The following is a 27,362-nucleotide window of genomic DNA, read 5'->3' as shown; positions in this document are numbered from 1 at the left end:
TTTAGGAATTTTCCTTAACGGCTGTAGTACAAAGGGTATAGTAAGCTGAAAGGTAAGGTAAGATAGAAGAGCATGAATCAACTCATGATTCAGAACAGCTTCGGTTTGGAAATGCGTGAAAAAATTATCAGCTTCTCATGGTAGAAAAGTAATTGAGCAATAAAGATTATAGGTAGAACATTTTATTTTGAAAAGTTGTGGAACTGAGTCACCCCCTTTTGACATCTCCACCCTGTCTGTTTTACCCAAAGACTGTATAAAAAAGTGTGGAATCCGAAAACAATGATCAATTATCTTTTTTTCTAAAACAAAATACAAGTCACAAATCATACTATCCTTACTTTGCTTTGCTTTAGTAGTGCTCACATTACGTAAGTAACATCCCTTGCATTTACAAACGAAAACAATTCAAGATTTCCATCAAGAGACGTAGACAAACATATCCAATAGCACGATCAACAAATCAACATAGGTACTATCGGGGATTAGGCGTAACTAGTTAAAGCCTTGATGCCACTGCAAACACGCACCAAGCCCGTTCGACCCGATTTGATCACGGCGTAAACGTGCCTCAATTCCCTGACTGTATGTGACCTCCCGTGTGCATTACACTGTAGAGTGCACCCCAGGCGTATGCACGCAGGTAGATAATAAAGACGTTTTACCTAAAGATAAAACGTACCTATGTTAAAATAGGTATGTTTTGTTATGTATACATATAACTACAGGGTGCTCTTTCGTTGGTGCACATCCGAAGAGTCGTTCGTCAAGTCGCGCGCCTTAGACTCGCGCGCCACGCGAATTGGCATCTTCTGTTTTTTTATATCGTCAACTCGCGTGCCCATGTAAAGTACGGTCAGATGCAAACGAATTGAAACTAAAAAATATAGTTAAATATTGTCTCCCTGGCTGATAAGCATAAGAAGGTACCGACTAGACTGTCGCCATTAAAGTAGATGCTTTGATATCGGGATAAAGATACAATAAAGCCTATGTTGGAAGTGCGGAATGAGGCAAAAGGGGATGTGAGCTATGACGCGTGATACCCAAGTTTGCTATCTCTCTCATCCCGTGCGCAAGTTTTACCTGTCATAGCTATGTCCTTCAAGTTTTTGTTGCAAAAACCGGTTTAAAGGGTTAAAACGTCATTGTTTTAGTGACTTCGTTTTAGTGTTACTTCTAATTCGAAGCAGAGATGTACAGTGCATTACTTACAGTCTACAGTACAGCGCAAAAATATTAAAATGTTGTCAGTTTTTACTGATTTTGATGTATTGTGGGGGTAAGCCTATAATAAATTAACTTTACTATATTACCAAGTCTACTTTGCCGTAATATAAACACAGTGTTACGTTTTCGTTGTGTTACCGTTATATTAAATATCGAATTAGCACTAAAATTTAAAACACATTTCGTTTATTTCATTGGTCAAAGAGACAGACCTAACTGTAACAATTACTTCCAGGAAGTTCATCGCAAGCAGGTCCATCTAGTAATAAAACTGCACATGAAATCATAACATCCCAGCGAGGAAAGTCGGTACTGCTTCGTGCAGGTTATAAATATAACAAAGACCGAACAAATAAAAATGGTTCCTGTGTTTGGGGGTGTTGGAAGAGAACAGTTTGCCAAGCGAGATTAATTACTGATTTTATTTTAAAGTAAAGTCCTATAAAATACCCTATACATTTTAAGAAGTTACCTTAAGCATAATAAATTATAACTTTTGTGGCTGACTCTACATATTTTCACAGTCGAGCGAGTTGACGACAAAAAAGTAGGTAAATACGGGAGGGGCAACTCGCGCATGGCGCGCGAGTCTAAGGCGCGCGACTTGACGAATGACTCCATCCGAAAGTAGGTCACACAGAGCTCTCTGAAAATCTTTTCTTATAAAGACCTTGGGATCAATGAAAAACTTAACCTGTATAGTCGTGTGTACACTATACATATACTCTTTCACTTTTCAAATATTCTGCTGCTAAATAAAACGTGACATCCGTCGTTTAACAGAATCTTTTTCTGAAATATCTATAGTAAAAAAGATACGTAACCAACAAAATTTCTATAGAGTAGCATTTTTTCCGCGCATTATCAAAAGTCGTAGAAGAGAAGTGGTTCAGAATGACCCCCTGAGAGGTGACTCAATGACCCACTGAGAGGTGACTCAATGACCCACTGAGATTTTTGAATACCCTGCATATAAATCTGTGAGAAACTTAGGTAGTTACGTATTATTATCATACGGTTGTTCACATATTCTTTGACAGCGTGGAAGGTACTTCAAGCACATTTTATTATATCCTTCCTTGTGGCAGCCACATTTTATGTAAAGAATTTAGTATTTAATTTGCTTTGAAAAGAAATATTATAATAATATTTAAATTTTCTACAATATAAGTACTTTGAAACTCTACCTTGAAACACTTTCAGGCATTCTTTAGTTTGCTAAGGTTCCGCTTTGTTCTCAGAGACAACTTTAATAAGTAGGTTTCCCTGAAATTGTATAACGGTTCACCTTCACCTTTATTTCATTACACGTAAAGGGAAAATAAATAAACACGGCGTTATTGCACCGGAACGATTTTGATACCAATAGAGTAGTTGTTGATTATATTTCATAATTATTGAACATTTCAGTTAATTATTGAATCTTTGTTGATATACATTACATGGCTCGTCAAGTAAATTCAGTAAGTTATTATTGTAGCTCCTACCCACCCATACCCAAAGATAAAAGGTTTATCAGGGTATGCTTAGTGTAGGTGTAATAAGTGGGTAGTTATTAGGGCATGCAATACCGCAATACCGGTATTTGCAATACCGGTATTAGGGACAAAATTCACGCTTTTTTCAATACCGGTATTGTAAGTTAATACCGGTATTGAAGTAATACCGGAATTTGACTTTTTTAGGCTATAATAAAGCGATTAAGATATAGTATTCCTATGTACTATGAAAGCGCACTTGTTTCCAACCGTTTGATGCAGTTTTCGGCCGTTTGATATCTACTGTTGACCATGCGTTAACGGACACTGGATGTAAAAATAATAATTTATTGTAAAATTTAAACTCTAATACCCAATTCTCGTAAAAATCTATTACAAAATACTGAATTTCATTGCTTTTTCTCGTTTTATTTTGACCTATACGACCTTTAATCACAATATATGCCATTTATTACAAGGAAATCTAATACCGGTATTAATACCGGGATCCCGGTATTGAGTTGCAATACCGGAACTCAATACCGGTATTGAAAATAGTTCCGGTATTGCATGCCCTAGTAGTTATCCCTTAACACTGTCATTTGTTTGCTCCATTACTTTATTTTATTTCGAATCATCGTAGGTGGATGGGGACTAATTAGTACCAAAAAATATTTTTTGCCCAATACAAAATACTGCGTACCCATTAGAAAAATAAAACAGAATTATCAATTTCCTAAAAACATTTCTGGGAATAGATAGAAGATAAACAATAAAAAAATTGGATTTGTTACTTTATGTATACAAATTCGTTTTATAAATTTAGCAGTATTCGAATTTTCTTCCACTAATTAGAAAAATACGTTCTCGGAATTAATTAGGATTATTTAATAAATAAACTTTTATTTTTCTTTGCTAATCATTTAAACATATTTCTAGACGTGAACTGCGGCAGCCTGACCGCGATTCAAGATGGCGACGTGAGTCTTGTCGACGGGCGAACGACACACGGCGCCCGGGCCTTGTACTCCTGCAAGCAGAACCACACGTTGGTGGGCGAGCCCGAGCGGGTGTGCCAGGACGCGGGCAGCTGGAGTGGGACGCCCCCCAAGTGCCTGTTCGACTGGTGCCCGGAGCCGCCGGCGGTGGCGGGGGCCACGGTCGCCGTCAGCGGGCACAAGGCCGGCTCACTGGCCACCTACACGTGCCAAAATGGATTTATTCTCTTCGGTGCGCCGGTAAGTGTGTTCAGCTTCATTTTGCACAGACTGTGGTATGAAACCTGACCTCTCTTGGCTTGACGCTACCTGGGTCAGGTTTGTTTGATCCAGACTGTGAAGACCACTAACTTTACTAAATACTTACCTAATTAACTACTACCACACAGGTATTTAATTACTTAAGTTATTAAACAAGTATGTACCTAACCATTCTTGTCGTGAAGTTTTTAAATGCCATAGGTACTTACATTTTTATAATTAACTGTACTTATATAATTATGTAAATTTTACCACACTGCTTTCCTGTCACTATAAACCTTTTAACCAAACTTTTTATCCGTTCTTCAATATAAAACTACACACAACTATATACCATATTTCAAAAAGTTTGTGTCAAAGCCAAACGAACATTTATTTTAATATTATGAGTTGTTATGTCTAACTTTCATTGCAATGTGCCAATAAAAAGAGTATCCTCACAATTTTCATTATAGTACTTGCATAACAGCTGTAATGTAAAATACTCCTTCGAGTGGAAATTTTTCACGATTCAAATTAAATTCATAAAATGTCGCTGTTTCCATTCAGGAGCAGAGTTGCGACTTCAAGACGTTTCTGAAGCGTTCATGGTTTCTTACAGTTTGAAAAAAGGCCTTGGTTGCTGCCTACAGTTAGGGATTCGAAATATACCTCAACTCTGTTCTATAACCGTAAAATAAGTTATTAACCGGTTACGTCCGGTAACCCATTGATAAACCAGACATAATAGATTTTTAACTTTCATTGATTAACCGGGATGTGAGGGGTTAAGTAATTAGCTAATCTGATCCTACCAAAATCCTATTACAGAAAATTTTATATCTTTATTTGACTGAAAATAAGTGTACAAAGAATTGAAAGACTACGCTCAGTGCTAAAAACATTTTCTGTCATTCAACCTGTGGGTTCAACAGGAGGAGGTAAAGGAAAAAAAGTAAAAAGATATGTACAATATTTTATTTATTACGAGATGTTTTATAATATCATTATACAACAAATCACTTAATAATTATCACCATAGCATATAAATATGGAAAATCAACTATACATTTGTCTCGGCAATCGCTTATGTAAATTGTGCAATAAAAGTAAGTATAAATAAATAAATCGCACTAAACAATCCAATTTAATATTACCTACATAGGTACCTACCTACCTACAATTATGTATCAGTTATAAGATAACAATATATTGGGTTTTTATGTAAGGTTGTAAGAATAGGGACTGATCTCTAATGTCGACTCGACTCGGTCGTTTTATATTTGTCGTCTAGTTTGAAAATTTGTTCTGTGAACAAGAGGGAGTGTTTATAAATTTTACCAACAATTTTTAGTTTTCATTTGAATTCAATTTATTTATGTTAACAACTAGAGTACCATCGTGCTAAGGCGGATTATGTTTGTGTGCGCAGTTGATAATGAAAATGTTTTCTATGGCTAAGCTTTATGCAAGCTTTATAAAAAGTTTTTTATTTTACATTAAATATTAAGCTCTGCGACTGTTGCAACCTTCATATCCTTCTTATAATAAACTAGCTATTCCCGTGAGCTTCTCTTCGCCTTAAAAAGTTTTCGTAGAAATTACGGCATAAAAAGTAGCCTATATTTTAATTCAGAGTTTCAGCTTCCAAAGTACAAATTTGATGAATATATGTTCAGTAGTTTTTACGTGAAAGAGTAAAAAATACACACACGTACACATACAAATCTCCTTATAATATACCGTAGATTAAAAATCTATTGAACACTCCAACAGAGCGTGACCTGCACCCTCGGAGGCATCTGGACGGAGTCCCCGCCGTCCTGCAAGTACGTGGACTGCGGAACCCCGGCCCAGGTCCACAAGGGTTCCTTCCGTCTGCTGAACGGCACCACGACGTACGGTTCCGTAGCCCAGTTCACCTGCGAGACGGACTACTGGCTGGCCGGGGCAGAAGTGCTCACGTGCAACCGAGACGGGAAGTGGTCGCATGATATTCCATCCTGTGAATGTAAGTGGCTTTTTCGTTTGTTAAACTAGCTTTAGCTAATAGGTTATCCTGAATTCCGGTATAAAAAGTACATGTAAACCTTCCTCTTAAATTACTCTATGTATTTAAAAAAACTGCATCAGAATCCGTTGCGTAGTTTTAAAGATCAAAGCAAACATAGATAGATACAGACACACATACGAGAAGAGCAACTTTGCTGTATAGTTGTATACTATGTCGTGTCAAACGCAGACAATAAACTTACTACTTCTCTGCAACACCGTAGGTCGAGACGCTGTATTTATTTATTTATTTAATCCTTTATTGCACAAATATAAAAATAAGTGTACAAAGGGCATTTTCTACCAGTACGCTTCAAACGGATGCTCACTACGGAAATGCACTAAAGTCTCTCTCATACGCCAAAGAGAACGCACGAAGGATTCCATAGAGAATCCAATCCGTGCGTTTCCATAGAGAGCATTCGTACTTCGTACATTCATTCCATTCCGCATGCGGCCGTTGATAAAGACCGCCGCCTAATGAGAAGAAAGCAATGGTTTTGGCCTACTTTTGAACCCGACATTTTGTAGTAATATCTAATGCCTCAGGGAAAATATAGTCTAAACTATTTATTCGGCCTTCCACCCACTACCGGGCACCACGAATTCACGAATACTTTTTGATCGAAGTTGTTTTGAATGTCCTTCTGAATCACAAAGTCTACAGTATAGTTATAAAGTCTTTATTCAACAGCTATGGATATAATTATAATGCCTAGTTTCACCATAGTCTGTTAGATCATTAACACCCCTGTTACATTGTAATGTCATCAATTATACGTCACCTTCATATTAAATTCTTGACAGATGTGTCAAAAGTCGACAACTAATCCCTTGTTATGATCTAACAGAGTATGGTGAAACTTGACTTAATCCAGTTTTACTAGCTCTATCTTACGTTCCTAATCGAACATTGCAGTGATAACGTGCGCCGAGCCCGAGGTCCCGGCTGGCGGCTACATGGAGGCGTATGATTACAACGTGCACTCCACAATAGACTTCCATTGTGAGCACGGCCATAAGCTCATCGGCGAAACCTCGCTGCAGTGCCAATCCGACGGCGAGTGGTCGGGGGAATCACCCAAATGCGAATGTAAGTGGATTTTTAAATTGGAAACTCATCTCTTTATACGGGCAAAATGAAAAAGTTCCGGTGACAATAGCACCAATACCTTAATGACGCCGCGCCGTCTGCTATATTGAAGTAATTTTACCGCATCAGAATATTACCAACTAAAAACGTTAATATTTTTATCAAATTCTTAATTGCCTTAAATGTTTTTTTTTTGTTTGGGGGTTTTGGTGTCGAAATGTTGTAAGTGGAACTTTTTTATTGCACGTGAGTGTATAATCTTCACAATGTGGGTGACTGTGTGTAGCTGTGAACAAAAGGATACGAAAATAAATGGCGCGTTTTCCGGTTCGAATAAAGTTAAAATCATACAGTTGCAGAATATTTACTACGCACGTCAGTCTGTCTTATTATTATGCACAAAGGTTTAATTGCGTGAGCCTGCCATTTACAACCCCGCATAGAATAAAGCGCTCTTTGAATAACGTAAACATACCTCCCCCACCCCAATACGATCAACTACGTAGTTAATATTGCTCAGTGACTGAAAAAAATAGTTGTGCAAACATTAAAGAACTGTTTGCAGCGCCCTTCTCTCACAGTGCACCGTAGCATAAGTATCTAGCACTAAGTACCCAGTTTCATTGTGTTATTTTACTGACTACGACGGAGTTAGGAATAACTTTTAACTTGTCGCTGCGACACAGCTATTCAATACAGTTCGTAACTCTGCGAGCTCGTGTAAGCTTTGGCCAAATGCAAAATGTTATTTTATGAAATGTTTTGTACGCGCATTTTCTAACAATGTTTATAAAATACAGTTGACATTTTATTTGTAATAAATTTGAAACAAATTAGAGACTCGGTCGGTACGTATGGCTAAGTAGGTCGCACGATTCATTAACATTTATAATGTGTTTTGTCTAGTGACTGACTTTTGGTTAATGTTATGTAACAGCTGTTATAAATGATGAGTTGAGTAACTAGAAAGTAAGAAGGTGAGAAAACGTGAGAAACATAATAAAATTTAAATATATTTACTCGCTATTACGTGAACTTTTATCTAAGCACTACCTACTTAGACTGTTTTATTATATTCGTTCTCTAGAATGTGTTTATCAAAAGAATGACACATTGTGTAAGATGAGATGAGTAAACAACATCTAATACTTTAATGCATCCAGTGTATATTAGTAACAAAGTGTCTAAAAGCGTCATGATAGACAATGGGGCATTAAGTAACATTAATAATACCTAAGTACAGTCGAGCCTTGATTATACGGACAAGGAAAAAATGTGGTGGATTATTTAATTATTGTGTCCAGATTGACATCTGAAAAAGTTGTATAGGTAAATGAAAATGATTACCTGTAGAGCTACGCTACCATAGACACATTCACACACACAGAGACACGTAAACTTATAACAACCCTCTTTTTGAGTCGTTGGGAATAAAAAAAACTTGATTATTTTACGTATTTCAATCGAAATCACGCCTTGGGTTTTTTTCATCCGGACTATCGTGATTACCAAATAAGCAGGGGTCCGGATAAGCGAGGCTCTACAGTAAATGCGTTTCTTCTTAGGTGTACTAGACTACTGTATTGATTGAAGCTAATACCTCGAGTAGAGAACAATAGGCGAAGCCATTATCTGCTACATTATCTGATGTGAGGGCGACAGATTATCAGATTACACTTAGCAAAATGAAATGGCGATGTGTCTAGAAACTCATCAAGCTAATACTATCACAATACCTAGCTAATCTATTATCTAAACGGCTGTAAGTACCTCCACCTAGCTCGCGCAAATAGAACCTTTGTGCATATCCGTTACGGTCTAAACTGCCTTTCTAAGCTTGGACCAATTTGGTTAATTTCGGTTTTGAAATATAGGTATGTGGAGGTCCGGGGTAGGTTTAAAACGTTTGTTTGATTTGATTCCGGAAAATCCACGGTAAAACCTTATAAGTGCAACCTCTAGTTGTTAGTACCTATTTTTATAATAAGTCATAAGTATATAAATCTCACCGTGCCGTGATTTGAACGCGATCCTCTGTCATGAGAAGTTGGCGCTTACCCGACTGGGCTTCTCTAATAGATATTAATACTGTTGATTAATAACAATTGCAAGGAAAACCAACGACCGTATAATTCAACATGGCGCTATATTACTGAAACCCGTAGTCCGGCTAGAGAGTATAAAGGGCACGATGTAACGTGCTTATGCTATGTCTACACTAGAGACGTAACAAGTAGCAGCTTGTCCGGATATCCGACAAACCATGTGATCCGGTGGGAAGATATTCGATCAACTTTCATCCTTTTTAGGGTTCCGTATTCCAGCCGGTTATTCGATCAACTTTCTTTCATCCTTTTTAGGGTTCCGTATTCCGTAGTCTACTATAATAGGAACCCTTATTGGGCACGTAAATTGGTGGAGAGATGAAAGATGAAGAAATAATTATTTTTTATACGACACGCTCTTGGCCGGTTTTTTTCTAAAGATGGCTCTACCAATAATGAGAATTTAAATAGCTTAAAATTCATTTTGTGTTAAGTACATGATAAATCAATTAAAACTTATAAGTTGGTATACTTCCAGTTTTTAAATTTTATTTTGCTGGATACCTACCTATACGGCTGAATAGTAGCTATATCCGGTATTCGGCCATATTGTATCGGATAGGTCGGGTCATTTTCATCTCTAGTCTACACACCTGACGAAACAAACACATAAGCCTCCATCCACACTAAGTAATAACAGATCGACCGAGCCAAACAGCGGAGCTAGCAGTGCGTTTCATCGACTAGGATTTCGTAATGGATGCCTCGTTCAAAGCATTTGCAGCACAAATTTAAATCAACCGCAATTACATAGAATGGTTCAAAAAGGAAAATATGATTCGCTTAGCCATTCATGCATTTCGCAAACCTAAAAAATATATCGGCGATTAAAATTATTTAGGTATTCAGTTGAGTACTTATTAATAAATGAGCAGATTGAGCAGTAAATGGCGGGTGAATCAATGATATTTTGCTATAAAAGGGACCATAAATCTTAGGTCACCTCTTACCTTACCTATTAAAGATTTAAGTCGTGATGAGCATTTGTTTTTACATAGAAACTAACGTTAAAGAAGAACATGCACTCTATTCAACGCATGACGAAAATCATAGTAATATACGTGACGTAATATAGGTACGTAAAATATAGTAATGACGTAACTAATACAGGGGTAATATAAGTTTTACGTGTCTAATCTAGGTGTGCAGATTTCCTCACGATGTTTTCCATCACCGTAAGAGCACGTGATATTATTGTACTTAAACTCCTTGAAAACACAATTTAAAGAATTCATTGGTACAGGCCAGGATTTGAACCCACGGCCTCTCGATTGAGAGGACGAGGCCTTATCCATAACGCCAACATCGCTCTACGAACGAACAGATTTCAGATAAATTTTATTTTGAGTCATTAGTGTTCTACCATTAATGTTTCTCCACCTACATAAAAAAATGCAACAACTGTGGCTGATCTTCTGTAGAATGCATAATTATTTTCTGACAGGTTTTATAATACCAAAAAAATATACCTTCTTACCGACAAATAGGTAGTTACTTGTCTTTCTCGCTTTGTTTCTCTATTATGTTACAGACATGGAAATTCATTTTCCCAATGGGTGGTTGCGACATCTGGAATACCTTTTAATTAATTAGCTCTGCTTTTTAGGGTTCCGTAATTCCGTGCTATCGGCTGGCGCCACCGCCACTGCCACCGCCGCCGATCCCCCCGTCTCGTCTAGCCGACCCCTGACAGCCTGACATTTTGTTGCTAATATTTCTGAATAGCTAATAGGAATATAGTTGAGTTTATACTTTTGTACACTGGTGGGGGGGCTTTATTTAGATTTAGATCGCGGCCAACTAAAAGGGTTTCCCGTGGGAATTCCGGGATAAAAAGTACATAACTATCACTTTTCCTCTGAACTAACTTTCAGTCGGTTTCATAAAAATGCACATCCAAAACCGTTTTTTTAAGTTTTAAATATCGAAGCATACATACAACATACATACAGATAGGCGCTGCGGAACCAAGTTTACGCTCTGAACAAGCACTTGGTTGGTTTTTACCTCCATTGGAAACCGCTCGATGCGACGCCACCCCTCGTAAGCAGCTTAAAGAGTTGAAAAATATAAAAATAAAATGAAGCTTTTAGGGATAATTATTTAAACCCTATTGGAAAAATATTTTATTATGAGTCTATGCAAAGAACAAGCTTTAGGTGAAATGAATGCAGTACTTTATGTTGACACATGGACATAGTTTAAAGGTCATTCAAGCAGGTCCGCCGTGCCTTTATCGATCGCTCATAGATAAATAATGATGATAAATATAAGTATCATCTCCTTCATCAAGCTCCTTCAACCAATCAGAGGTTAGCTGGAGGAAATCCCTTTTTAGCAATAAGAGCGACTTTGCATTCGTTTCTCTGTGTTTTTTTAAATGTGTCACTCTGTGATGTTTACCTTTGTATCTCCTTTGTATGGATATCCTACTAATATTATAAATGCGAAAGTTTTTGTGTATGTAGGTATGTGTGAATGTATGTATGTAATTTATGTGTGTACGTTTGTGTTTATGTGTGAATGTTTGTTACTTCTGCACTTCAACACGACTGAACCGATTATAACAAAATTTGGTATGGAGTTAGCTGACACTCTGGATTAACGCATAGGAATTCACGGGAAAACCTTTTTAAGGCGAAGTAAAGCTCGGGGGAACAGCTAGTAAATGTGTTATCTGTTGCAGACGTGGACTGCGGCAAGCTGCCCCCCATGCCGTACGGGTCGGCGGAGCTGCTGAACGGGACCACTCACCTGGGCAGCGTCATCCAGTACTCTTGCACAGCCAACTTCAGGCTGGTGGGCCCCGTGAGAAGGACCTGCACAGAGGACCACCAGTGGAGCGACTCGTCTCCACGATGCGAGGGTAAGTGACCACTTTTTACCGAAATTCCTAAATATCATGAGGAAACCTTCACAGTCATCTAGATGTGGGATGTGAACCCACCAATCCGGACGGAGAAAACTTGAATTGAAGTAAAATCGTCTAAGTATATCTATTCATTATTACACTCACGGGCAATGAAAATGTTCCACTGTGAACAGCACCAACTTTTTCCTAAACGGAAAAGTCTAGCTTAATGACGACTCTTGCAACATTGAAACATTGAAACAGCACCAACTTTTTCCTAAACGGAAAAGTCTAGCTTAATGACGACTCTTGCAACATTGAAACAAGTTCATTTAACAGAGCATTTTGTTCAAATTTTAAATTACATGTTTGAAAAAATTGGGGTCGTTGGGTGTCGGCATTTTGTGAGTGGAACTTTTTCATCGTCAGTGAGTGTACTATAATTACTATAGGATCGCTTACTGATAATATTCTACTCAGTGTAACTCCTTCAAAGAAAAGACCGCGATCTATCGACGCTTATTAACTCACAAAGAGAAACTCTTTGCTAATTGACGGGGTCATTATTTATATTTATTTCCAATCACTTCCGGCTGTACGGCACGGTTATCGAAGTAGATAAATATCGATAGGATATCGCGATCCATTTCCGGTATTATACAAAAAACTACATCTACGAATAGTACTTATAGTCTTTGATCGTGATTTTAAATCGTTTTTTTTCTACTTTGATGTATGAAACATTACTTTTAAATGTTTTTACGTCTTTCTAATATTTATATTTATATTGACATACGTAGATATAGATATTTTATCTGATACTATAGTAGTAAAAAAACTTTTAGAAATTTTCATTGATACTTACCATTAAATATAAAATTTACACAAAAATAAAAAAATATAAAGCATCGAAGAGGATCAGTCCATTGTAATCTATTACAATACTCAACTAAGTGTTACTGGAAACTGCCTGAGCCCGGTATTAAATATTTGTTAGTGTATTGATTTTATACTTAGGTAAGTGAACTAAGTAGTAATTGTTCTTATTCTTAGCATGTTGGTGACAACCACAAGAGCTGGAGGCATACCTATGTATACAAAGTTCTGCAAAAGTGCTACTTAAATACGAAACCAGATGACCGAGGGTGTCAACCTAAAAAGATTTTCTACGCCTTTTGAAATATCACAACAACCCATAGACTTAGTATATATGTACTAGCGTATACAAAGTCTATGCAACAACCGGTCAAAAAAAAAGTTACGTGACCACATATTATGTTGCTAAAGAGAATCAAGTTTTTCAGGATAACCCTTTGACCCCCCTTCGGCTTAGTATACCCTTTTTACAACACTCTGTATAGGTACTTACTACTTATAATTGCAGTCTCGGTACTCTCGGTACAAATTTTAAAGCGTTAAATGCTGTTGACTTTTGCAGCGGCGCTCGCCATCGTCGTTATTTAACTTGTTAATAGAAATCCACTGCACCAGCTTTAATTGGAATTGGCGATCCGTCCCGCTCTGCCGTGATCTATAAATACAGGGTGCTCGAAAAGCGGAACTGCAAAGCGAAAGAGACTTCAGCTCGTGATTCTGCTCTCTACCACTTCTCTTCTCTGTAAAATTTAATTCTTATAAAGTTCAGTGAGGTATACTTTAAAAAAATATTCCCGGGTCAATTCAATGAATACCAACGATAACTAGGACTAACTACAGTAGTTATCGTATCACAAAAATTAAAATAAAATCCTTTTAATAATTTTCTCATTTAAGTAAGTATTTTATAATACTAAAAATAAGCACATACTTACTTCCCCTGCATATGGCATTGCCGTTAGTCACCCTGTATATTACAATTCTGTAAATGAAACAGAAGCTAGCTGTTAAGATTTAGATCAGTTACTGGAATCCTACGTAACACAATCATGTTCAAGATGATGAAGAAATGTCAACAAGTACCTTGTTAACTAAATACGCACGAGTAAATAAACCCCGAACCCGGACTCTTTAACAATAAATTAATACTTTTCACATGCTAACTGAGTCATTTTAAAAGCATATTATTTAGGGATGTACCTTGGGGTGATTTGTACGTTCAAATCTATTGATTTAATAGTATAGTGACAGAGCAAGGCAGAAATAGTACGTTTAATTATGTATTATACAAGAAGACAATTAATTTTGTCATTGATTAGAAGCTAATTAGCTAAGGTATAGCATTTTTAATTATTTAAAACACAAAAATAATATAATGGCTAGGGTTTTATTATAAGAAAAAAAACATTTTCGGAAAAAAATGCTTAATATTTCCCTTGTATATACTGTAATGCCATTTTTGAGACTAATAAGTAATTATTTTATTTTAAATTTGGTTTTGATAAATGAATTGGCTCTTTGCCTTTAAATGCGCCAGTTTTGTTGATATCTATGACTATGACATATTTTAATATGTCCCAAATTATAGGCTACTCCCGTAGAGATCGAGTATAAAAAAATAAAACAATAAAATGTTATTAACAAGTAAATATTCAATTTACAAACTTTTTAACCTAAATTATATCAAAAAGACCTCCTCTTATCGTACCTGGCTCAAAGGTTCCCATTAATGCTGGCTGCATTACCTCTCTGTATGAATATAAAATATGTACCTATAAAATGTAAAATTAACCCTATGTTTTATTCTTTACTTTTCCCGTGTATAGACTCATCCTGTATATATTTATAACTAACTAAAATGCATAAAACACATCTCGTCAAGTTGGTAACAAACATTATGTTCTTCTACAAATAACTTGTACTTGTAGGAATCTTAACAAGTAATTTTCCACCTCTGCTAATTATTTTGTGAACAACAAAACTGAGAAAATAATACACCTACAGTTTTCCAGAAATGCCTTGTTTACAGTAAGATTTAAAGTAAATACTTTAATGAGTTTATCTTGCAAAATCATGTATTTTTCAAATAAGTCCTTCGGAATTGTAAAAAAGTCGCTAATTACTTAGCTATTTTCGGTTTATTATGGCTAAAGAATCAACGAAAAGGCGTAATTATCACGAATTTCCAGTACTACCTACGTAGGTAACCAACCTACGCAAAATTTCTTATTTTTTTCTAAAATGGCATGGTGACAAAGTAACTGTATTATAAAAAAAGTATAAGGTATACCTTTTCAAATTTAAAGATTGGCCTTTCGGGTTACCATTCCACTTTTGCAATATCCGGTGTATGAACCATGCTAACTCTGCACAAATTATGAACCGGTTACACTGAAAAATCTTTAACTCAGTTAGAGGTACAAAATTATTTTAACGTCGACATAAAGAATTCCATCTGTGAATATGTTGCAGTGAAATTAAAAATAGCAGCGTTACATATTAAATTTCCCGGGCGGTCGGCAGAGCATACTAACCTAAAGTCTATCCTTTTATCTCACCCTCACATACTCAATTGCCAAGTGCAAATAAATCACAAGTTTACGGTGCAAAGATTGTGGTTTGAATTAATGATCTAAGTTAAATTTTTAGAGTGATAGAATTAGCAAGCCGAAATTGGGTCATCCTGGACAATTATTTATTATATAAATTATCGAAAAAAAGCTCATTAGTTAAAAGTTACATTCTGACAAACAAAGTTTCTATTTTTTATTTTTTTATTTCCAAGGAATCCTCAGTTCAAACTTCACTCATGATCACAGTGGCCGGTTCCTTGGTCCTTGGTTTTATAATTTACTCCGTAACGTAAAGACAAGATTATTATAAATATGTAGGTTAAGTTCTACTCCCATAGTTGAACTACTACTACTATTTTTTGTTAATTATTTAACGATTGTTATTTTTTGTTAGTTTTTAAGGTGACTTAATCTTGGGATGTATTACTTATAAAATAAATGAGATTATATATTCTATTCTGGTAGGGAGCGAATGAGATTATATTATATAAAAAACGAAGTTTCTATAAAAAAACATTATAATTTAAGCTAAGTATTTGTTTTTAAATCTCCGAACAAAATCTCATTAAGAACGACTCGTTGAGTCACCTTCTTTCCTACTTTCTTGCACCACCTGTACCAACCCCCCCATTTAACCCACAAAACATTCACAGAGGTGCGCTGCCCGGAGCCTGTGGTCGCTGAGAACAGCATCGTATCCGTGACCGGCAACGACCGGATGCACGGAAGAACCCTGATCCGGACGTCTGTGAGCAGCAAGAGTGGAAGCACGTATCGCATCGGAGCCCTGGTGAAGTACCGCTGCGAGCGCGGGTACAAGGTAATAAATAATGGCGGAATCATACTTACGTGTCGTGTCGTGTCGGGACGCTATCGGTTTCATACTTTTAATATGGGAAGGGCATATTTGCATGTCGTGTCGTCGCGACAATATTATATGAAAACGATTGCTTATGGCGCGTCACGACACGACACGGCTCGTAAGTGTGCCGGGCGCTTTACTTAGGAACTTACGCTGGTGCCTGCTTAATATTATTGTACACAAACTTTTCTGAAATAAAATTAACTATTTTTATCATATATTTTTTTAAAGGTCATCGGCGAGAGTCTGTCGACGTGCGAGGACAACGGTCAGTGGAGCGGGGTCACGCCGAAGTGCCAGTGTGAGTGAAAATTTATTTAAAACCATTTGGGCAGTTTTTCGGAGCTTTTAACCTAGAAAAATCCCCTAGGATAGATTCTGAAAATGGGGCCTTTTGGAATAAATTCGTTTTTTACCAGAATCTATTATAGGGTGAATTTTCTAGCTAGGGTAACAGATCGGAATAGACGCATTTAGGCTGGAATGATTATGTGTCCGGGGACCAGAAGTGCCAGTGTGACTGAAATGCGATACTTAAAAAATACAATAAGTATATAGTATTTAGGCTGCGTCTCTAGTGGGCTATAGTATGTATAGCGTTCGATTCCCGGCCGGGGCAGTTATGGTTCCCCCCCGATAGCATTTAGGTAAGTCTAGCCTAGAGTGTAAGTGAAATAAGAACCAAAGTTATTCTCCTAATCCCATGCAACAACCTGTACCTGGATACTGCAAAAATAGGAATAGCTTTACCCTCTTTCGCTTAGTCACAATACTTTAATTTCGTACTTTACATTTACGTATCGAAACTCTCTCTAGTACCTAATATCTAAATCTAAAAACTGCCATTGCCATCATACTTTTTCTCTATTGTCTTTCCTGTTATAAAGTAATGTAAAAACACTAGCGCGTAAAGTTTACGTGGTTAAAACAGAAAACTGTTAGCATGTTAACGTTAACACGTTCGATAGTGTTCAAAATGTGCAGGTAAATTTTAACTCAAACAATGAATTCTGGCAGACCGCTGTTTTACCGATAATCAGAAAACTGAAAACTGTCTACTAACGAAACGATGTTGTAAAGAATAAATTACACCTGTTCGCAACATTTAAAAATGAAGCACAAGAGAATTCATTTATGAGAAAACAAAAGATTGGGTAGATTTACTGCCTGTTTCACAATTGAGAACGTCAAGTTAAGCAAAACTGTATGCTTTTAGTTATTTTTTTATCTTATATTGCCTTTTTTATCTTATGTTTGAATGGAAAGTTATTTTATGTACCTAGTACTGTTTGTTTCCCGTGCTTTAAGCTTTCCCGCTGAAAATTTCGGATTTAAATTACGCCCCATCCCTTATAAACCGTCCCTGGATTTTCACAATCACTTACGTGGTAGGCAACGAATGACGTGTTTTTCTGTTACTATTACAAATTCCCAAAAAGTCGGATCACAAAAAAAAATGATGACCACCGCAGTCTCCTAATACCTAGGAAGTGAGTACCTAACTACAACGCAAACACCCTCATCAAGGTCTGTCATGTCATCATACAGTAGTGTATAATCATTAAATTTGTTTTCTTAGACGTCGACTGCGGCAATCCTGGGGAGCTGCAAAACGGCAAAGTAACGCTAGCCACCAACGCAACGTACTACGGAGCCGCGGCTTTGTACGAGTGCGACGTCAACTGGAAACTGGATGGAGTGTCGCGGAGACTGTGCCAGGACGACGGCACCTGGAGTTCCGAAGCCCCTGTCTGCAGAGGTAAGTTCACTTGCTGAATAGATTAGGTAGATACACATTATGCTCACGAATGTAATCGCCGAAGGGGTCAGAGGTCACTCGCAAGCGATTTAGTATAAGTATAATTTGTAAAATAAAGCAAGGGCCCTGTGACAGCTGTCAAAACCATTCTTTTTATCTGTCGTTGGTTGGTTTTTTAAGTTTTTAAGAGAAAATTCGGAAAATTCACTTTATTCACCAAGCATAAGTATCTGTCAATCAAACGTGACTTGCTATATTTTACAAGTTATATTTTACTTTGCAACGGGTTACTATAGGTACTTAGGTACTTACCCTTTTTTCAACTTGTATGCATTCCTGATGTACCTATTCAACATCTTTCGCATCCTGGACAGTCGGCGAATACTGATGCTAATCTGAGTGGCTAATTCTTTCCCCAGGAACACAAATCCCAGTATAGCTGCTAACGCCATCTATCGGAATTTATACGACATGTGATATGAAACATAACAACGTAGGAAGCAGTTACCAGAAGTCTAGCTGTTGGCGTTACCTGCCCTCACTAAAACTAGGAACATAGTAAAACCTGTTCATTGCTCTAGATGGCACTAATGTGACCAATGCATCTAGGCACTTTGCTACTGCCTACTATGTACCTATTTTTGATATTATTTTCTAGAAATATTTTTCATCATAAGACAAGTGGGAGTGACCTACAAGTACCTATAGTAGAATCAGTGGATACCTATATAAAGACAGACATGTCTACCATAACAGGCTGCTTTGTATTTTTATAGATTTTAAATGTGAATTTGTCATTACATTATGATATCACGCTCTAATGACTGTAGGCTGTATACCTTAGGTATAATCATGTGAAATACCGAATCTATCTAATATTATTATTTGGCCTACAAATTTTCCTTCACTTTCAGAGCTGACGTGTCCAGAGCCGTCGATCCAGATCAAGGACAGTGTGGGTCTCATTGTCGTTACGTCGACGTTGAGTATCGGAGGGGAGGCCCACTACCGCTGTGAACGAGGGTACAGCCTGCGCGGGAATCAAACCCGGCCCTGCCTGGCGAAGGGCCAGTGGGGAGGTGGGCCACCTGTGTGCATTCGTAAGTATCTTTACTAACCTAATAGTTTATCTGTCTACTGAGTGTCTTTCTCCAAAAATCGTAGAACTAAAGTTGTCCGAAATTACCCTTTTAATTACCCCCTTCAGCGTACTATACCACTTTTGAAACAATCTGTAGATAAGTCATGTCTATCAGTTCCAATGAGATTGTTGGTCCGTTCGTATCTCACACTATAAAAACTATAACTATTAAAAAAAACAGTATAGATGGAATCCTATTTGAATTTTAATGTTAGCGTACCTATTCCAAACCCCCATTAATTCCAAGCTCTCATCCTCAGCGATCGACTGCAAATCGCCGAAGCCGATCGAGAACGGGCGCGTCATCATCGCCAACAGTTCCACCCTCTTCGGGAGTTCCATCGAGTACCACTGCCTGCCGCAGTTCCAGCGGGTCGGGCCGTTCCTCCGCAAGTGTATGGACGACGGAGCCTGGTCCGGGGCAGAGCCGAGCTGTGAGCTGGCCAGCAACGAGGCTGCCGACTCCGGGACGCTGCCCTTGAGTGTCGGCGTCGGCTGCGGCATCGTGCTGTTTCTGCTCATGCTGCTTGGCGTCATTTATATGAGACTGTAAGTTGTAGACTGTTAGTTTAGTTTATTTAGACGAATTGACATTGAAATATTCTTTGTTCGAGGTAATTCTTTTTCATAAAAGCTTGGTCACTTGTAAATTTTTGTTGCCTTAGCTGCGGTGACAACCCTATACACGCGCTCTAAGTAGTGTCTAGTAATCTTAAACTGTAGGTACTAACATCATTCCCATTTGACAGACGCAAAGCGACACCAGTGAAGAATACAGAAAACATCGAGGGAGCCGAGCGCAAGGAAGACCAGAACGCGGCGGTCATGAGCTACTCGACGCTACACGACACCAACGGCCGCCATATCTACGACCACGTGACAGATAACGTGTATGACTCGCCCTATAGCGAACATTTAGCGGACAATGCGGCGTATGGGAGGCGCAGCGATACGGACTCCGCATATGAGCCAGAACCTGTTGGACCCAACGCCGTCGTCACCATTAATGGCGTCGCCGTACGTTAGATTTAGCTATGCTTTCAAATAAGTATCAGAAATTCATTAACGATCTTAAGATTTAGATATGCGGAGTTGAATGCTCACAGCTATAGTCAGATGAACAGAATTCTTGTTTGTAAGAAATTTGGTTTGAGATTGCATATTAATTTCTGGAAATATCTGAGAGCCGTTTATTTTAAATGCATAAGATTGGAGAGTCATAGCCCAGCAGTTTCCCACTGCAGTTTACAGTTCTTGGGAGGAGTCAAAATAAAATCAAAAGCTGCCTTCTAAGCCATTTTGAAATGGATAAGTAAGGATTATTAAATTGTTTTTAATTAAATTATGAAGGAGCATTATAACAACGTTTTATGTTAAAAAATATAGGTACCTGGTGAGTTTTATACTTACTTATTTATTTCATAAACAAAACCCTTGCCTTCGATATTCTGATATAAGTACCCGCATTAGTGCTCCATAAAAACTATTGACAAAAAAGAACGGCTGGTCCGCCGCCATTAATCGGATGACTATCTCCTATTTTTTCATGAACTATCAGAAAATCTCCCATTGATAATTGTGATGTTGTACGTACAAGGCACCCTATGGTCGGTATTTATTCTAAATCCCTATTGTCTGCAACTCAGCTATTCAAATCCGAATAAAAATCATTTAGGTATATAAAACTGAAATATACACCATTAATTAATAAATTATTGAATTTATTCAACAATGCCTGAGTACATTTTATATTTTAATAGTATGTACTTCTCTCAGAGAGCATTGTTACTCTGAGGGGTCAGATATCTTCTCAACAGACTGTACAAAAGTTATAAAGGAAAAATAACTCCCGCCATAAATTACCTTTTCACGTGGAACGTCACATTTTATGATATACCTATTCATGGAAGTAAGTACAGTCAGCTGCATAAGTAGCTATACTCTTTTGTACCTTGTCAACCTGAAACCGCCTATCCATTCGTTGAAACATTGACTGTTAGTCAGTTTGACAAAGTACAGAAGTGTCTAGCTACTTATGCAGCTGACCGTACTTATTGAGTAATATTATGTGTCATACATGTAAGTTTAACTTTTATAATGTATTTATAATAAATAATTAGGGTACTTACCTTTATTCCTGTGAACATTAAGACTTATTATAACTGCCAAAATAGAGCTTTTATCTTCTGCAAAAAGTGGATAATATACCTCTATGTATAGGGATTTGTACCTAAAAGATGACTTGGGTGTGGTTACCATATTTATATTCTTGTATTTACTTTGAATTGGTGTGTTCAAACCCGTTGTTTTTTTTACGTAACACAGTACCTATCTATGTAAATTTTATTAGCTTAGCTTTAGGATTAGATATATATACGTATAAGTACCGAATAATAATGAATTGTTTGGAGTGTAATGGCGTGATATCAGCAACCCTTACTAGGTATCTGACCAAAGATGTATAGGTATGTGTTTGATATGTTTTAAATACAATATATTTATATTTGCTAGCTATTGAAGTCATAGTTAAGACTTAGTCTACACATAATTATGATAGATTTATAACGTGAATATTGCAGTTAATTGGTGTGAAAACTTCTTACCTACATAATATTTAGTTGTCAACATCTTCTAATGCTTGTAGTGTATAACAAAATATACATTATTATATATGTCGCAGGCATCTGGTTTAATCTCCTGTTTGATTGAACCACTAGCCCGTTCATTGGATGGCGCTATTCAGTTGTATGACTAAAGGACAACTCGTCAAGTCGTTGATTGTAACGTTCGACGTCTTGACTGAACGTCATTCAGCGGAGTCGTTGAATGGGATATAGTATAGCAACTTTGTAATGTCTGGTTAGGGTGAACATGACCAGACAAGGGTCAACAAAAAGACTATGTTACAAAGCTTTTATCTCACAAATTAACTAAACAATAACAATAAACGTACCTTCATATTGTTGTTTATAATTATCCAGTTACGCCACAATTTTTTCTTTGAAACTATCCGCCGGCGGCGTAATAATAGGTAAATCCATGTTGTCACACTATTTTAACACAAATAACGCACTTTGAAGCTAATTTATTTGCAAAAAACTAACAATATAGGTGCTTTTTGTGTCAGCTGTTAGCTGTTAGACGCCATATTTGTTTTGTTCACCACCTGACTGATTTTAAGTCAGCTAACTAGTTGGACGTTTTGTGACGCTTGTGCAATCAACGTTCGGCCTAGTCATACAACTAAGCAGCGTCATCCAATGAACGGGCTAGCGGTTCAATCAAACAGGAGATTAAACCAGATGCCTGCGACATATACATGGCCACTCTGTATTATATATCCAGGATAATTCGGAAGACGTACTAAAAATTAAGGTAATGTATATTAATTAATTTGATGCCAAAATAAATAATATTTGTCTCCATAATGTAAAATATATATATATATGTGTGTGTATTAGGTATGTAGAGTAAGCTTTCACAACAATACCTGTACTTACATCTTTTGTATAATTTTAACTTAGGCAGAACAATGATGTCTGCAGATCTGTATCAGGATATTTCGGATAATTTAAAATTAAGTTTGTATATAGTAAGATGTAATAATAATATAGATATTTTTTATATTGCCTGTTTATTTGTCAGGATTACAGTACATACATCGAAACACATCCATTTATTAACATTTAGTTAAGTACTTTCGAATAATTATGTTTGAAATGTAAACTGGACATAGCCTTAAAATATAGGCTACAAAAACAACAGAAATGTACATAAGTAGTAAATAATTTCATTACAACTTAACACAAACCTTTAGGTCCTATAAGTTCTAGGTGAAAATTACCTACACCTGATATTTAGAATTAATATTAACTTATATAGATACTGCTTCACTATTTACTGTAATTTTCTTATGAAAACAATGTTGTTAATAAAGGTTCTTAAAAAGTACAATAAAAATATTCATCTTTAATTTTTTTTAAACCTCAGTCGTTAGGACAGAAAATATAAATATGATACTGTAAATTTCGATGGTAAAGGCATAAAATTAAATATAAATTTCCCTAATATTTTACTATCCATAAACCACCAGTCTAAATTTAGCATTTTATATAAAAAAAATATTATACACGTTCTTACTAATTTCTTAAAGCTGTAACATAAAAATAATAGTCAAAAATATTTAATTCATGTTGTACATGTACATAATATGTAGGTACCATAGAAGTAAATAAACTAACGCACTTTATGGTAGGTACTGTCGCGGAATCGATGGTATCCTTAACATATGCAGCAGGCCAATGCACGGACAGTACCACGCAAAAAGAGAATAAATAAAAACGCACGATAGCATGATTATGATACAACTTAAATGCTTTTAGAATAAACTTAAAATAATATTTACATCTGAGAGCTTTTAGCAGATCAAACTTTAAGAATTATGCATTACTGGGACTAACTACTTACAGGAAGGTACAAACATAGTCGATAAAGTGGACCAACTCACGATCACGATGTATGTGCATTAAACATTTATAAGTTATGCAGTAGGTATGTAACTTACACCTAATATATCCAGTGAGGGAAAGCCAATTCTCAACCACATGCCCTTCGAGTCGTTTTTTATTACGAGCCGCTGAATGGGCGACTTAGATGAAGAATGGTCCCGCTGCACATGGGCACTAATACAAGTACATTATATCGTACCGATAATATCAGAAACATCTAACATCTAAACATTGATTTCCGAACAAATACATAGAATACTCGTACATTGATGTTAATTAAAAGTGTCAATGAAGATACTTCTAATAGGAATTATGCAATCGTTTAGTTTAATAACTTGTTTAGGTCTTTTTACACGGGGAGATGCCTTCATCGTCAGACGCCGAGGTGCCGGCCCCGTCGTCTGGGGTATACATGGCCTGATTGCGCCGCTTGAACGTCTTCTTCCCTGATGACACCGGGGTGCTACAGTCTGAAGCAGGGCCAGGGGACGCATTCTCAGGAGTAGCAACATTGACTGTGTTGGTGTTGTCTATGGCAGCTGCAGCTGGAGTATCATTGTCAGTGTCCATGGCTTCGCTATCCGTAGCCATCATTTCATCCGAGTTTTCGGCATGGTCAGCCGGGGCGATGGGCGTGGAGGGCGCGCTGGGCCCGGGCGCGGGCGGCGGCGGCATGAGGCCCGCAGCCTCGTCACCAGGCTCTGCGGCCGACTCAGTTTCCATTTCAGTTTCACTCGCCATGGACGCGCTGGTTTGTGTGTATGGCAATCCAATGATAGGCGGCACGTACACAGGGCCGAAATCGATGCCTGTCGGCAATAAGCCGGCGCCAGCCGTGTCCACTATGATCTGGTCTACCTCAGAGGGAGTGATGGGCGGGGGCAGCGACAGACTCATGCGGTATCTGCTGGGAGTGGAGGCCCCCACGCTCGGCCCCGCGCCCTGCCCCAAGCCGGGGGTGTAGCTGTTGAGAGTCGCCACGTAATTCCTGTGTAGGGCGATGCTCGCAGGCGTCATTTCACGTCCTGACCTGGCCATTATCACCTGCACTGGGTCATCGATGCCCAACACCTCACAGAGGTTCATTGTCTGCGGGTTGGCCACCGGCCCCTGCGCCACCCCCCCTGCGGGAGCCCTATTGTCCGGCATGTAAATTGGAGCAGTTCTTGCAAAAGAATCTTCATCTATGTGCATAGCTTCGCATCCAGTGTAGTTGACCATCAAGTTTGTAACCAGCGCTTTCTCTTCTTCAGTGGGAGTGAAATTGAACCTAAAATTAAATGTTTTAGATTATTATTCAATAAAAAATGCCTCTAAGTATACACATATTACATCAGAACTGAGTAGAAATGTTTAACATTATAAACATGGACTAATATAAATAGGGGTGAGCTAAAAAACCAACCTTTCATTTCCGCCGGGGCCCGGCATGTAGTGGTTAGTGTTCCTCACACACAGAAGATGATTAGTGTTCTTCAAGATCGCCAACCATTCAGCATCATACTTCAGCCGTTTGTCCCCATCAAATTCTTGAGGCAAGTTTAAAATTTGTAGATGGAGCCGTCGCATCAGACATTTGTCTAGTGCCAGAAACTTGGTCTCGGATTGGTCTGCGTGTCGAACCAGTGCGGTGAACTTCACGTGTAGATGTGCCGAGAACCAGTAGTTGGGCTTCAGCTGACGAAGAAGCTCCATTGCTGGGGTGCTGCCGAGCCGGTTATTCTGGATGTCTTGCCTGAAAATAAACAATTGTAAACATATTATTATAATAGATTCTTATACACAATGTTGTGAACTATTTTACTAGATGTGCTGTGAGTTTCTCTTAACCCTTAATGGTTTCTTCATGGAAATTTCGGTATATATTATGTTATTGAAGAGTGACAGCTTCCTACATAGCAATGAAGCATCAAAATCTCATATCATGTAAAAAAACATTTTTCACCTGAAGAATGGCTTCTTCCTTATCAAAGCATGTTTGTTTCCGTAGTTCGTGATTCCATTAGGCCAGTCATGAGAGAGCATCACATGCACTTTCTCCTTCAGCTGGCTCAGGCGGAACACGTCCAAGGAGCGGATGTGGTAAACGGAGCGGATGGAGCTGCGGTGGTACGGCGGAGTCTCATGGAGCCCGTGGTGGTAGTCATGCCCTTTGTAGATGCCAGACAAACCTGCACATAAATCATAATATTTAATTATTTAACTCTTTATTACACAAATTTCATTAATAAGTACACAAAGGTGGACTTAATCTCATTAACCTACCAGACCTAAAAGTATTTTCTACCAGTCAACCTACAGATATATATTTGTGCAATAAATATATATATTTGTGCGACAAATTCCGAGAAAGAATTGGTCAGTCAGAATAGTATCATTGTCTGGCAACCCAGTGTGCATCAAATATACATATTAAGTAGCAGTACTTAATATGAACATTCAGAAGATTCTCTCATGTAACAGAAAAATAAGAGCTTAAAATAAAATATTACCTCCAATACGCAGGTTTCCAAACTGAACCACACCAGAGCGGCCCATGTAGTAGATGTTGGGGGCGACCCAGCCGCCATACGGGAGCTCTTGAAGGTAGTTGGAGGCTTCATGATTGCCTCCGATAAACAATGTAAGGACAGGGGCACGCCGCTGCCCGCTGTAGTATCTGTGAGCAAAAGAAAAAGATCAATAATGGATAAATGTTTTTGTGAAAATACAAATAGTTAGGTAGTACACACAGTATATCTAACTAGATTATGCTGAGTATTGATTTTATATTGGTATCTATAAGTGCATACAAGAGAACCTTCAACCTTGTTCTGAGAAATGATATTTTAATGATATTTAATTATATTTTATTTACAAAACAAGAATATGCATTACTTACTTGTAAAAGCTACAAATATCCTGATATTTTTCAGGCACTGCCATGGCGCGCAGATCGTCATTGTTGCGGACAGCTTGGAAATCTCCACAGCATATCAGTAGATCCAGTTTGAAATCCCTTTTCCTCTGAAGCACCTCAATACACTTGTATATCTTTTCTAGCTCCCCATGAGCGCATCCCTCTATAGCAATCCTCATTTTGAGACGCTACAGAACACAAAACACAGCTTAAAAACCAATGTTTACACTTATTTTCCAAACAGAAACTGGCTTTGTTTTCCACTTGTTGCGGCATCGATCGTAAAATCTAGTGCATCTAGATAGGTCACCTTGTTTGAGACCTAGGAAGCATGCGCAAAATAAATAGGACGCAGGCTGGGGGGGGTTTATTTTATTATTGATTTCGATGAAGATATACCTAGATAACCTATCGGACTATGGTAGCTATAGTTTTAAATTTTCAACAGCATCACGCACTCGCTACCGCCACTTCAGTTATCAGATGTCATGTCATGTGAAGTCATGTCAGATGTCAGAGATGGCAGATGGCATAAACTATATTACATACTCTGTGGATGGCAGTGTTGCCAGATATTACGCAGTGTTTCTTGTATTCTGTACCTTTTTGCCGGTTTGGTGCGGTTTCGAAACGAGTTTTTTTAAAACGTCAAGGCGCCGTGACACTAGCGGACGCGGCTGTCAGCCACGACACATAA

At 37.7% G+C, this 27,362-nt stretch overlaps 2 protein-coding genes across 2 annotated transcripts in view; one reads left to right on the top strand and one right to left on the bottom strand.

Annotated features, from left to right (window-relative positions):
* LOC105394950 (P-selectin) overlaps nucleotides 1–21,326 on the top strand; it is an 84,177-nt gene extending 62,851 nt beyond the window's left edge. The window contains exons 10-19 of the mRNA XM_011566873.3: nucleotides 3,648–3,946; nucleotides 5,723–5,957; nucleotides 6,918–7,091; nucleotides 11,883–12,062; nucleotides 16,150–16,316; nucleotides 16,590–16,659; nucleotides 17,938–18,117; nucleotides 19,032–19,217; nucleotides 19,519–19,807; nucleotides 20,008–21,326. Of these exons, the coding sequence (XP_011565175.3) occupies nucleotides 3,648–3,946; nucleotides 5,723–5,957; nucleotides 6,918–7,091; nucleotides 11,883–12,062; nucleotides 16,150–16,316; nucleotides 16,590–16,659; nucleotides 17,938–18,117; nucleotides 19,032–19,217; nucleotides 19,519–19,807; nucleotides 20,008–20,284 (2,057 nt within the window). The 3' untranslated portion in view covers nucleotides 20,285–21,326. The remainder of the gene's footprint in view (nucleotides 1–3,647; nucleotides 3,947–5,722; nucleotides 5,958–6,917; nucleotides 7,092–11,882; nucleotides 12,063–16,149; nucleotides 16,317–16,589; nucleotides 16,660–17,937; nucleotides 18,118–19,031; nucleotides 19,218–19,518; nucleotides 19,808–20,007) is intronic.
* A 1,251-nt stretch (nucleotides 21,327–22,577) lies between these two features.
* Nucleotides 22,578–27,155, bottom strand: LOC105394941 (lariat debranching enzyme). The gene is made up of 5 exons (XM_011566863.3): nucleotides 26,648–27,155; nucleotides 26,259–26,425; nucleotides 25,712–25,937; nucleotides 25,172–25,501; nucleotides 22,578–25,036 (listed from the first exon to the last, which is right to left on the bottom strand). The coding sequence occupies exons 1-5, from the start codon at nucleotides 26,842–26,844 to the stop codon at nucleotides 24,106–24,108; spliced, it is 1,851 nt and encodes a 616-aa protein (XP_011565165.3). The 5' UTR covers nucleotides 26,845–27,155; the 3' UTR covers nucleotides 22,578–24,105.
* Nucleotides 27,156–27,362: the final 207 nt, after the last annotated feature.

Source organism: Plutella xylostella, chromosome Z, assembly GCF_932276165.1.
Source record: "Plutella xylostella chromosome Z, ilPluXylo3.1, whole genome shotgun sequence".
NCBI lineage: Eukaryota > Metazoa > Arthropoda > Insecta > Lepidoptera > Plutellidae > Plutella > Plutella xylostella.
This window is presented reverse-complemented; position numbering and strand designations above follow the sequence as displayed.

What these genes read in the sequence shown, in the direction of transcription:
- LOC105394941 (XM_011566863.3), bottom strand. Translation starts at nt 26,844, where the DNA reads ATGAGGATTGCTATAGAGGGATGCGCTCATGGGGAGCTAGAAAAGATA. An exon ending in TGGAAACCTGCGTATTGGAG is followed by an intron (nt 25,938 to 26,258) that starts GTAATATTTTAT and finishes ATTTATGTGCAG; the next exon opens with GTTTGTCTGGCATCTACAAA. An exon ending in AGGAAGAAGCCATTCTTCAG is followed by an intron (nt 25,502 to 25,711) that starts GTGAAAAATGTT and finishes GTTTATTTTCAG; the next exon opens with GCAAGACATCCAGAATAACC.